Here is a 14209-nt window from a genome sequence, read left to right on the forward strand (position 1 = left end):
GCCATCAATATGAATAATTGAGAGTTGTTTTACTTCCTAAAGCCACAATTTTATCTGTCATTGACAAGTTTAACAATCTACTTTAGCTTACAGTCATTATTTCCCAACAGACTAATAGATCAAAAAAGAGATGAAAAAGAGGGCAGTGCAATGAAATCCCCTTCTTTCGACATGGTATTAAAACAGCTCTTAAGCAATCACATCTATAATTAACTAGCCTTGTTTGAAAACTGGGAGAGGAGCACATATTCTCTATCTTGGTAAATGATACAACCATTCCTAAAGCCACCCAGGCCAAAAGCTCAGGAGTCATCCTTATCTACCAGGTCAAAAAGCAATGAAAACCATCAGATGGATACCTTTCTCAACATTCTACCCAAAAGATCTAGAAAGTTACTGGCATCCAAAACCATACATCAGTTTCTCTTTTCTTCCTGTTACAATCAAGGGACCTTGCTTTCTTCTTGTCCTTTCTCTTATATCTTCAATATCTCCCTTTTTGCATCTCTTTCCCATCAGAATTTAAACTTGCACAAGTTCAAACCATCTAAAAAACAAACTGCACACATATTCCCTTTCTGGGACAAATCCCTTCTACCTTGATAATCCTATTAACCTCCAGATATCCTCACCAAACTCCTCACCAGCTGTTCCAAGTTACTCAATTCCCAAAGTTAACCTAATCCAGTTTCTGCTTTACCACTTTTGCTCTCTTCAAAGTCACCAGATGGACTCCACGTCAATTATCCAGTGAAGTATCTGCCCTCCTCAGGCAACACCTAACAGTTTTGACTATTTCTGCCTTTTTGAAATACTGTCTCTTCCTGGGTTTTATGACACCTCTCTTGGTTTCTTGCCTCACCCTCTGGATAAACTAAATTAAAATCCCAAGGCAGCTACTCCACCCTGGCAATCAACCAGCCACTAAAATCATGTGCATTCATCACGGCTCTAACACACTACTTCTCTAAAGACTCACTCTATAGACTCTAACTAAGTGACTTCCTCTTCTTCCTTCTATATATAGGTAACTTCAAAAATCTATTTTCTCCATTAACTTGTATATGAATATCAGATCCATAAATACAACTTCCTCCTAGCACTTTGTCCTTAGAATGTTTATAGGCAACTCATGTTCAACACGTCTAAAATCAAACTCATTATTTCCCAAGCTCCCTCTCAAACCTGCTCTTTTGCCATTATTCCCTATTTGAAGTCAATTTTATTTACATAACATATACACAGGTAAATACGCACACATATATACATACACATATGTGTACATGTACATATAAACAAACAGATATGTAAGTATGACAGCCTACTTTGCCCCACACAAGGTGCACGGCCTGGTGCATCTGCATTCTCCATGTTCTGTCAGAGTTCTTAATCTAGCGCACTCAAAATCTCCCAGGCTGATTCTTTTTTTTTTTAAGTTTGCTTATTTTTTTTGAGAGAGAGAGAAACAGAAAGAGAGCGTGTGCACATGCAAATGTGCATGGGAGAGGGACAGAAAGGGGGAAAGGGAGAATCCCAAGCAGGCTCTAAGCTATCAACACAGAGCCCAACATGGGGCTCAATCCCACGAACCATAAGATCATGATGTGAGACATCAAGAGTCAGATGCTTAACCCACTGATCCACCCAGGTACTCTACCCAGGCTGATTCTTCATGACTCAAACTTTTGACCTCCCTTCTTGCAGCTCTCTAATTAGGTAAGAATTACATGGAGCTATACACACACACACACACACACACACACACACAAACACACACACACACATCTACACACACATATTTTCCTAACAAAATATTTTTTTTAATGTTTTATTTATTTTTGACTGAGAGAGACAGAGCATGAGTGGGGGAGGGGCAGAGAGAGAGGGAGACACAGAATCCGAAGCAGGCTCCAGGCTCTAGGCTGTCAGCGCAGAGCCTGATGCGGGGCTCGAACTCACAGACCGCAAGATCATGACCTGAGCCGAAGTCGGACACACAATAGACTGAGCCACCCAGGCGCCCCTTAACAAAATATTTTCTAACAAAGTAATTTAATTTTTCTAACGAAATGCTGAAATTTTAAATTCTGGTAACTTATATTGTTTATCCAGGCTCTTGTTACATTTGTTGGCTTAATTTTTGAGAACAATTTGGTGTGGTAAATTAAACAATACTTGTTTTAAAAACAAAACAAAACAAAACAAAAAATCTCTAGGCTGTTAAGCTACAAACTGACCTCAACTCAATTTCAAAATGGATTTGTGAAAATAAAAGAAAACCCTGTTTAGAATGGAGTCAGGAAGGAAAAAAGAACTCTCATTTACAGACACTAGTCAGTCAATTAATTGCAGACCCAATAGGAAAGGAATCTTGCGAGTCCATTCTACTTCAATCTTTACTACTCCAGCAGGAGGAAGAAAGGTTTTCTCCTCCACAGCAACTGCCCAGCCAACGGGAGACCGTCAAACCTCAGCCAATGAAAAGTCACTATAAACTACCAGTTTAGTGCAAAGGGCTTTTTGTTTATAAAAGCTCCCCAAGTCCCCCATTTGCCTCTATAAAAGATTACTCCTTTTCTTTTTTTCTCTGGACTTCCCAATGCTTTCATTGTAGCTCACTTGTCCCTACTTGCAATTCTTTATTCCTAAATAAATCCATTTTTGCTGGTGAAATAACTGGCAGCTTTATTTTTGAACTCAGAGATTATTCTCCTCAATATCATATAGGCACTGTAAGGCTGTTACAAGTGCTTAAAATAGTGCCTGTTACACAGTGAGTTCTATACATTCTCATCATTGTGTTCTGGTTCTTGTCAGAACATTATTGATTTAGAGAAAACAGGAAAAGCAAGAAAAAGCAGGATGTAAGCACGTGATAAATATAGTTGTTTCCAAATGGTACATTTTGTATGGCAGTTGTTCAAAGAGACTTAAGGAAAATAAGTTGGTTACAGATTTGTCTCTGTATTTCTCCTACTCTTGTCATACTCTTTGTTCTTCACTTTAGTAAAAATGCTTGCAATGTACTTTGTTAATAACTCACATAGATAAAAATTTTGAAATCATTATCAGAAACACAATTAAGCAGCTTTGACCATTATTTTGCAATTCCATTAGTTTTCAACTATTCTATGAACTCAGAGTGTATCTGAGTTCACCTCCTGATTCATGGAATCCAGTGGAAAGGTCAAGATGTTACAAAATAACAAAATGTTCAGTCTTCTGGCTCCCCTATTTCGTATTCATAAGGGAGTGCACTGCATGTAATAAGCGCTAAATAAAAATTCATCAAATTGAACAAGTCTAAAACCTTTTTGGTACATTTTAATCCATGTTTGCAACATTTTAATTAAAACCTATGTGTCTGGTGAAATCCCCCTTAGCCTGAAAATGGTAAAAAAAAAAAAAAAAAAAAAAAAAAAAAAGAACCTTGGCTATAGTAACCTAATAATGTAAATGATAAATACAATAAATTCAACTATAAATAAATTCAACTATAAGTTGCTGTTTATTTGTTTAAAAACATAAGTTCTGGGAGTTCAGACTCCAAATCTGTATTGCTGACCACTTTTTTCCTTTGCCACAAAGGTAAGAGGCAGTTGGCATTCCATAAATATGAATAGATGATTGTAAAAACTGCATTATGCCAGTGCTTCAATGATATAATACCACATATACATAATACTACCTCATTATTATTGGTGAATATATAATTCACAGTACTCTGAAAGTATAGCAAAACCATCATCTGGTACCAAAAATCAGAATCTTAAGTATCATGAACACTTATAATCCCAGAAAGAAACAAGTAAAAATACAAAATACTAATTATGCCTATAAACTAAAAAAACACCTTCTGACATTAATACCTAATCAGCAATATGCTTGTTGTCTAAAGCTGTTAACGTCCTCACATGAAACTGAAGACAGGTTCAGACAACTGTTGAAAGTCATTATCCATGTCACCAACAAAGAAAATAACCAGAGGGAAGGCTAATTCAGCTATATTTTTACATTATGGATGTTTCTGCAAATTATCTTGTACTCTGGTAGAGCTAAAAATACTGCATCAGTGTAATTAGGGATTTTAATTTTTTTAAATATTTATTCATTTCTGAGAGAGAGAGAGAGAGACAGAGAGACAGAGAGAGAGAGAGACAGAGATGGAACACAAGTGGGGGAGGAGAGGAGCAAAGAGAGAGAGGGAGACACAGGATGTAAAGCAGGCTCCAGGCTCTGAGCTGTCAGCACACAGCCTGACGTGGGGCTCGAACTCACAAACCGTGAGATCATGACCTGAGCAGAAGTCAGAAGCTTACCCGACTGAGTCACCCAGATGCCCCAGTATAACTAAGGGATTTTAGAGCAAATGGTTAGAAAAAAAAAAAAGTTTGTTCAAGAGACTATACCTAATTGTGATATGACCCTACCTGTTCCTTCCTAGGCTCTTTTTCTGGATCCTCCTCCTCTGCCTACCCTCTAATTATTGGAGTCCCTGGGGCTTCATCCTCAAATCTCTCCTCTGTCTCTACTCTTTGTCTAGGTGAATCCATCCAGTTCCTTGGCCAGTGACTCTCAAACTTCTACCTCCGGCTGCAACCTTTCCACTTAATTCCAGACTTATATACCCACATGCCCACTCACCAGCCCCACTTTGCTATTAAAGTCAATGTCACCATTTTCAAAACCAAATTCTCAACCTACTACCCTAAACTGACATTAATATCCTAACTCTAATCTCCTATATCTGTTATTTGAAAAAAAAAAAAAAAAAAACATCATCATCATTCAGGTACTTGCTCAGGCCAAAAACTTGGGGTCATCCTTGACCCCACTCACCTGATCCATGAACAAACCCTCTGGCCTCTGCCTTCCCAATGGCTCCAACCACTCCTCAACACTGTCTTATTATGTCAGTCATCTCTTGTCTGGCCTCTGTAGCAGCACCTAAATGGATAATCACTTCTACTTTTGTCCCCCAAAAGCTTGTTCCCCCGGAGTCAGAGAAGACCTTTAAACATCTATATCAGATCATTCTACATCCCGGCTCTCCAAATGAGCAGCTTCCCATCATGCTCAGAATGAAATACAAATTTTTACACATATTATGACCTGTGAGGCCTTCTATGATCCAGCCCAGGGAGATCTCTGCAGTAATTCTTTTTCTCTTTTGAAATAATTTCTTTCTACCATCTCATTCATTCAAATCTCCCAGCCAACAGCAGCTTGCTTGCAGACCATGAACATGCTAAGACATGTAAGACTCTTCAAAACATCCCGGGAACACTCTCTTCTGGCTGCTGAATGGTCTGCTTCTTTGCTTCATGCACATCTCTCACCACCTTATCTAAAACAGAATACTGTCCTGTCAGGCTCTCTCCTTACCTTATTTTTCTTCAAGCGTTTAAAATTGATGCACGTGATACTATGTAATTATTTTTTTTGTCTGCTCACATTCTGTTTCTACCACTAGTATACATGCTCCGTGAGGGCATAAAAATCATTTTACTCAGCACTGTAACCCCAGTACTTAGAACAGTACCTGATACACAGTAGGTGCTTAGTACTTGTTGAAGTGAATACATTCAAGAAATCGAGTTTTATTTGTGCATGACTCACATGCATAGATAATTCAGGATATTATACATATTCATCATTTACCTATACTGAAAACATATTTACAACTTCCAAGATGCTTCCCAATATTTAAATGTGAATGTCTCAAAAGAATCTAAGTCTATAAATAGCTAAAATGATTGATCATACTGATTTTGTCATAATACAAAAATATGCAAACTTTATTAGTATATTCTTTCTACTCAAGAGTGCATGTATGAGCACACACGCACACACACGCACGCACACACACACACACACAGACATACACATACTTCAGACAACTTCCAAAAGGCTATAAAATAATGGGTTCTCCTTCAAAGAAGATAACCAAAACATCCTGAAAAACTGTAATAAAGAGTAAAAAGAAAAAATGCACTTACCTCCCTTTTTCTACCAAGAGCAAGACATCTATTTTTTCCCCATTTTGAACCACTGTGCTGATTGCTGTAGGGAGAGAGAAAAGCATGAATATATGATTTAGAACAAGATGCTAAATACCCATAAACACAATTATTAATAGTACTTATTTTTGGAAGTAAGGCATAATTCTATGATGCTATTATCATATGCAATAAAGAATTGCATCCAAAATATAAGATGAGAGAGGAAAAAAAAAAATCTTACTTAGCTCTTGCAGTCTTCTTAAGTGCATTCTATGTTCCTGAACTTCTTGCATTGGAAGGCAAAAACGCAAACTAGATTTGTCCATAGAAAACCAGCCTTTTCTCCACTGATCCAGGGTATGGCAGTCTTTGTAGTAGAGTTGACCAATCAAATTATAGTCAGCTTCTGTTAAGTTTTCAGCAACAAAGGGAACAAAATGCTGTTAAAACAAATACAGAAAAGTAATAAAGACAGTGAAAATAGGAAATCCCTTCCCTACTGACAGATTTGAGGGAAGGTAGGAAAACAAAAATAGTTTTTCTACCCTAAAAATTTAGAAGTAATCCAAATTTCAAAACAATTATTTAAACTTTCTATCAGTCTTACAACTGAACAGCTATAATGCATTTTCAAATGGCAGCATCTTAAACCACTTTTTTTGATATATACAGAACTTAAATAGGAAGACATTCTCTATCCTGATTTGTGGCATTTTTCAAAACGTCAACCTTCAACAATGTTTGTCTCCATTTGTATCTTTGGCTGAATCTGTTCCTTTCCCCTTTGTGTATACCACAAATAACATATTTACCTATAAAGAGACATACACAGAAATGACTTTATAATGACAGTATAGGTATATGGCCTTAATTCAAAGAATGATTTCTCCAAGGTCCTACATTATTTTTTTCTCTGCTTAAGGCTCTAGGAAGGAAGCTCTTAATCTCTTTTGACTATAACCTTTGAAAAGTTAATGAAATATGGTCATTTTTCCCAGAATCTTGTATAAAATTTTACTGGACTTCTGAAGCTCAACCAGAAACTCCAAATTAAGAATCTTCTGGACTTAGGATAAATATGCAATACCTTGGCTATTGCCTCTGTCCATTTTCTTTGAGCTTGAGATGTTTCTGCTCCAAATAAAAATGCACGTTCTGAGGGTAAATAGATCTCAAAGGTAAAGATGGGCCTATAGCACACACGAATAAAAAGATATCACTGTTTACTTTTGGCTCTTATGGAAACAACACAAAAGTCAAGGTTTTAATTAAATTCCCTTTGAAAATCGGATAATGCTTTGAAATGTATCATCTTTTCCCAATGATTTACACTTTAATTCATTCAAATAAATGGAATACACTGGATCAGACAAAAGGAATAGTCTTCCAATTAATCACCCTACTGCATGGCTTTGTTAATGCCCTATATATACACGTATCAGTTTTGACCCATGTGGCAAAGGGCTCTGGCTCTCTTTGGTTTCCTCTTCCCTCTCAGACCAGGCCATCTTGGGTTACTCTATTTAAAGCAAACATTGTCCAAACAGTTCTCTAATTAGTCCTCTTCTTGTCTTAACAAATTTTCCTCCCATCATCTATCTCATCTTATCACAAAACTGTATCTCCCTACTGTAGCTAAAATTACAGTAACATCCCAGGTCCTGAATTCTCCCTGGGATCCGTCCATAACTCCAACTATTTCCTGGAACATGTTAGGTACATCGTTGCTGTTACCTAAGAAAACTTCAAAATACCCTATATCAAAGTTCTCTTCCTTCTTCCTCTTTTTCTACCCCAAAACGGTTGTGTTTTCCTCATGTTTCAATTTCGAGGCCATCTATTTTATCAACAAATTCAAAATCTTGGGGTTTAATTTCTTCCTAACAGCAGCTCTTCACCAAGAGAGACAGTGAATCTCATTAGTTCCATCATAAGATTCTCTCAAACCCATTTTTTTTTTCTTTTTAATGCTCTCTTTCTCTATGTAAACTCTCAGTAATTGTGATCTACCTCCCATCTCTCCCTTACCATTTCAGCCAGCTTTCTTCCTCAAATGCAAAATTATGTAGCTCCTCCCCATCTAAATTAGAGTTCAAACTCTAGAAAATGCTGTTCAAGGACACTCAGAATATGACTGCAATAATTATTTTTTAACCTTATCTCATTGTAGATAGTTTCTCCTGCATGTCTGCTTGTACCAGGAACATTCTATCAAGCCTGTTTTCATTTTGAATATGATTATATGCTGACATAAAGTAATAATATTTTAAATTATGTTTTATTTACTACTTAGGTATCTGAATACTAGAATGCATTTAATATTTCATAGTAAGCCACACTAAGTTAATTATTCATTTAGAAAGAAGCAATGTCAAGGTTAAAACAAAATCAACTAATAATCAGTTTTCTTTACAAAAATCAAATTAGATTGGGGCGCCTGGGTGGCGCAGTCGGTTGAGCGTCCGACTTCAGCCACGTCACGATCTCGCGGTCCGTGAGTTCGAGCCCCGCGTCAGGCTCTGGGCTGATGGCTCGGAGCCTGGAGCCTGTTTCCGATTCTGTGTCTCCCTCTCTCTCTGCCCCTCCCCCGTTCATGCTCTGTCTCTCTCTGTCCCAAAAATAAATAAAAAAAAATGTTGAAAAAAAAAAAAAATCAAATTAGATTTACTAGAAAACAATAGTCACCTCAACTAGTATATACTGGTCATCATATGATGATACTATCTTATGTGTAATTTTATGTAAATAACAAAGCTTTACAAATCTCTTCCCATTCTCATAAAATTTATATTAAAATACTATGTTTCTATATAACTAGCTTAGCCAGATTTTAGTATTTACAGTTTTTCACTAATTACATCAAAAAATGTAAATTTCACACTAAGTATCTTAGATGGCTTGTTTTTAAAAGTCCTTACCAAAAAATCTATTAAACCATTCATTGAGTCAAATATATTAAATAAATAATGCTTACTGTTTTAATTGCTATGTTTTTGAAACCATTAAAAGCTAAAGTAAATCTTCAAGGAATCTGGCATTTCAATATGATCTTAAATAAATTTAGTTTTTTATTTTAATGTGAATAAGTCATCACTATTTTCCTTTGTCGCCTATTTGAATGATAATACACTAAATGAATGCATAAATTATGCCATTAGTCCTTGATTTTAAATAATGAGTAAATGATAAACATTTAGGACTACATGTTCTAGAATGGAATGCTATAAATTTATTTAAGATTAGATGCAAATATGTTAGCCTTTCATAGTACCCAGTATAATATTTTAATTTTTCTACTTTTTAGCAAATTCCCTAAGGAACTTTTGGAAGCTGTAAAATGATTAAGCTTCAAGAAACCATTAAACCCTTTTACAAGAAGCAAACAAAGAATTCAAATAACTAAACTCTTATTATCTGGTATGATAACTATCAGAAACTACTCTTCATCTCCTACCTGTTTAATAGCAAACCTACCCGGTATTTAAATAGAAGTCCTCTTTGTGGACAGCCAGGCAGATAACTTCACTGATGTTAATGGTGCCATTAGGTGTGGTAGACTTATCATTTTCATAGTAACTCAAGAAGCCTCCTTCGAAAACACACCACTTTTTATTTGTCTCTAGGAATTTAAATGATAAATTGAGTTATGCCATAATCCTAGTTTTTTATAAAACACATGGTTTAAATAACAATTGGATTCAAATACATTTACTGATTTCCTATTTTGTGTAAAGAGTATGCTAGTGCTGCATGGGATATACAGTTGTCACTTTCTCTGCTCTCAGAAAATTTACAATCTAGTAACAAGGAATGTACAAGACAAAAATAACTGTGACATTGATGACCAGAAAAGCAGACAGATCCATAAAGAGATTGCTGCAAACAACTCGGAAACAGCAAGGACTGATGTCTACACGGAGTATTCAGAGTAAAAAATGCAGTGTAAAAAGTAAGACTGTGGTTGATGTTAGGTAGGTACGCAAAAGAATAAAGGAGCCATAACCTGCAGTACCTTGGTTAGGGAATTTAAAAATCAAATTGTAAGGGGTCTTTACATTATGGCCTGCGGGCCAAATCCACACCATCACATGTTTTTAATAAATAAAGTTTTATTAAAATACAGCCACATCTACTCACTTATAGATTGTCTGTGGCTGTTTTCCCACTACAAGGGCAGAGCTGAGTTGCAGCAAAGATCATCTGGCTTGCAAAGCTTAAATAATTTACTACCTGATTCTTTTCAGAGAAGTTTGCTGAGCTTTGATTGTGTAGCTCATGGTGTGCCACTGAAATGGTTTCAGCACAGGAAAGTGACCAGAGATAAATGTTACATACTCTGCTTACTGCGGAATACAGATTTATGAAGGTGAGGCCAGAGACAGGGGACCAGTTAGGACACTGTCAACAGAAGTCTAGGTGAGAAATGAAGACAGCCAAACGTAGGGCAGTCGTAGTAGGGATGGGGGGAAAGGGTTGAAAGGAGGGAGATGGAGAAGAGAAGAGGGAGAGAGAAAAGTATGCATGTCTCTGTGTGGTTTAAGGAGATGAAACATATAATGTTAAACTCAGGGAATAAGGAAGAGCTCATAAATGGTCATACCATTATTTTTAGCTTCGATTACAAGGTTGGCCATAAGGTCCACTTTTATTTAAAAGAAAATAAAGTACAAACTGTTTTAGTGAGTGCAGTGAGTTTTCTTTTAGACTGACTGGGAGATATCTGTTGGAAATCAAAGTAGAGACACCTATGAGACAGATCACTCTATAGATTTGCATCTTGGAGCAAGGAAAGGGCTCAACAACTTGAAAGTCTTTAGAGCACAAGCAGCAGTTGGAAATTTAAACCAACCAAGGATAAAATGTCAGGAAACTAAATTATAAGCATCAGTAGGAGGGGACAAAAAGCAATGAGGCAAATGAGAAGAGACAGTGTATAAAACAGAAAGGCTCAAAGCTTTCCAAAAAGGAATGATTACCACTATTAAATACAGCAAAGAAATCTAATAAAAGATGGGCTGAAAACGGTATCTGTTGGTATTCCTTGTAAGAAGGCAACTGCCTAGTTTACTTAGTATCTTATGAAAGAAGCCAAGTTGGGAAGAAATGAAACCAGTCAGGATAGATCAACAGCCTATGCCATTAATAAAAAAGGATATCATAAACTCAAATGAAGGCACGAGATATGGTAAGGCAAATGGCAGACCATCCAAAAATGTTTCCCAAGCTGAATGGAAGATGAATGTTTTCTTTCTCAAAAAGATAAGAGAATAAACAGAAGAACTGGAAAGACAGATCTTGAGCTAAGAAGATTATTTAACTAAAATGGTACTCCACCCAGCTAGCCCAATTTCTCCAAGACTGGGCTTAGGCACAACCTCTCTTGGGACTCGTCTCCAAACTTTTATTGTCATCAGGCTGAACTAAGTATCTTTCTGTGGCATCCTTAGCACCATGCAGCCCCTGAGAAGGTGGAACTGGAAGTCAAAGACTCTGGATTCTAACAAAGCCTTCATCACTAACTGGGTACTCCTGAAATACAACTTCACCATTCTCTCAGGTTCCTAATCTTCAAAATGAGGATAAGAAAACCATCGAACTCATAGGATTGCTGTGGTGATCAAAGGATGCAGTACATGTGAAGCATGTAGAAGTGTCTTTATAGGTGGCTGTTTAAATATATACTGACAATTTAAAATAATATTTTTAAATATAACTGCAATTTGGACAATGTAGCAAATTAAATGTGTTTATACAGAAATGCTATAAGCTATTTGATAACGAGGACTGTTTTTTTTCTATTCTCAAGAATCACCACACTGTAGGGGCGCCTGGGTGGCTTAGTCAGTTAAGCATCTGACTCTTGATTTCAGCTCAGGTCATGATCTCCCAGTTGATGAGATTGAGCCCTGCATGGGGCTCTACACTAACAGCATGGAACCTGCTTGGGATTCTCTGTCTCTCTCTCTCTCTCTCTCTCTCTCTCTCTCTCTCTGGCCCTACCCTGCTCATGCTCACTCTCTCTCTCTCTCAAAATAAATAAACAAAACAAAATTAAAAAAAAAAGAATCATCACACTGCATAGCCTAGAGAAAGTTTGTTAAAATTATTATTTTCATAAACTGGAAAGTAAAGTTACTAGATATGGAGATGATTCGGATGAGGTTGCTAACTCCGTATTAAAATAAATACAAAAATAAGCAATGTGTTAAAGAGCCAACAGGAAAATCATAAATGGAATTACTTTTAAGCGTAGCCGGATGGGTCCATGTATGTATCTCCATTCCCACCCAAAACCACAACAGAATGACAGCGAAGAGACAGTACAAACTCAAAAGGACAAAGAACCAAAGAGATCCACAGTACATAGCAAATGACTGACTTGTCTCAGAGGCAAAAGCTGGTACCTTCAGACATGCAGAAGAAGTTAACAGGCAGCAAGTAATGTTCCACAAAGTTCCGTAAATTACGGGAGAGGCTAATACCTAAAGAAGTGTAGGGTGAGAAGTAGAGCTGAAACAAGTTTATCATATAAAGGGAGTAAAGTCTATTCATTTTCTCCCCTGTGCTAAAGCAGCTAAGCAACAAGGCCTCCTCACTCATGTGGAAGTTGGGTCCTTTACTCTGGAGAAACTGGACCAGACAGATTCTAACCTGGGGGCCTCTAGGCATTGTCTTGAGGCAGAGATAAGGTACCATCTGGAAAAAAAAGTGGTTATGTGTCATTCTACAGACTCCTAGTTACTTGCCCACATTTTCATACAAAACGTTGAAGCCAGTGATAACCAATACCCCAATCCCAACATTCCCAGCAAGAGACTCATGGAGTCTTCTCACACCTGATCCCAAACATTTAAAAGAAACCTTCCAACATAAAAGACAGAGACCAAAATCAAAATATTAAATTTTTAAAACTATAAATATCAGACTGTCAAGGAAAGATAGTGTAGCTTTAAAACAAGTACAGCTTGTTCTAAAAAGAAAAAATAAGAACACACAAAGTTTTGATAATTAAAAATAGAATCGCAAATTTTAATTTTTTTAAATAAAAAAAAGAGAGAAAGCTTAGAAAGAAACTTTCCCAAAACAAGAGGGAGAAAAAACATAGTACAAGATGATGGAGCTGGAAGATCCTAATATTACTTCCAAAAAAAGAGAAAAAGATCAGAGGAAAAGAATTTATCAACGACAAAGAATAATGTCCAAGAATGAAAAAACAAGGAACAAATATCTGTTTTCCATTGAAACCATTTTATCTTTCCTTTGGTACAATAAAAGTTAGAAAAAAAAAAAAAGTTGCTTATAAAGATCACCAATTAGCATGCTGCAACCAGATTAGGTTAAAACCAAACTCAAAAAACAGACCCGCATGAATTTGTGGCCAACTCAAAAGGCATGGTTCCCTAACTGGCAATTCTCAGCAATCTCAACGGTCTGAAAGCAGAAGCAAGAAAAATAGATGGAAAACACTGGCCAACCTATTCTCTAATAAGAGAAACAAGCAATTCTAGAGGGTAGCAAGAATTAGTCTGAAATCACACAGGGATCCAAATAAAGGTGGAGGAGAGCTGATGAGCCAGAACTGGAAATGGTTCAGGGCTGACGAACAAGAATAATGGAGAGGGTCAAAGAACTACATACAGAAGACCTGACTACAAAAATGTCACCATGAAACACACTTTAAAGGTACAGAATGAGCCAAATTCTGCTAATGCATCAACTATGAGAATTTCATCTGTGAAAGTAAATTGTACAGGTTAACAGAATATCTGAGACAATGCAGCCATGAATATAAATAATGGTCCATACACATGAAGCAATATTGGTATAAACAAAACTTAAGCTAAGGATGATTGTTATTGACCACTAAAATGGTAAAGGGGGGAGGAGAAGTTTTTAAGTGCTACAACCAAATTGAATAACATAATAATGGAAGTCAGAAACTACTTCCTAAAGACTGTATATGCTTTATCTCTTTTAGTTCTGAAAGTAAAATTTTGGGTCCTTTTTTTAAAAAAAGAGGCAATGCTTATTGGCTAGAGTGGAGTCTAATGGAAGATAGTGGGGCTGGAAAGAAAGTGTCATTTTGGAAATGGGTCTATTCAGGCTCATTCTACTGCTACTGAATTCTAAAAATTATGTGCAAATATAAAGTATTTATTATTTCACTCTTCTAGTGGGTTTTACATTATTATACATTCTAAAGTACC

At 36.5% G+C, this 14209-nt stretch overlaps 1 protein-coding gene across 3 annotated transcripts in view; it reads right to left on the reverse strand.

The window, feature by feature from the left end:
- ARAP2 (ArfGAP with RhoGAP domain, ankyrin repeat and PH domain 2) overlaps positions 1 to 14209 on the reverse strand; it is a 185029-nt gene that overhangs the window by 91460 nt on the left and 79360 nt on the right. For all 3 annotated transcript variants that reach the window (XM_049630420.1, XM_049630418.1, XM_049630419.1), the window contains exons 15-18: positions 9477 to 9621; positions 7090 to 7192; positions 6244 to 6442; positions 6000 to 6063 (exon numbers count right to left, since the gene is read on the reverse strand). In XM_049630420.1, coding sequence (XP_049486377.1) covers positions 6000 to 6063; positions 6244 to 6442; positions 7090 to 7192; positions 9477 to 9621 — 511 coding nt within the window. The remainder of the gene's footprint in view (positions 1 to 5999; positions 6064 to 6243; positions 6443 to 7089; positions 7193 to 9476; positions 9622 to 14209) is intronic.

Source organism: Panthera uncia, chromosome B1 (assembly GCF_023721935.1).
Source record: "Panthera uncia isolate 11264 chromosome B1, Puncia_PCG_1.0, whole genome shotgun sequence".
Lineage (NCBI taxonomy): Eukaryota > Metazoa > Chordata > Mammalia > Carnivora > Felidae > Panthera > Panthera uncia.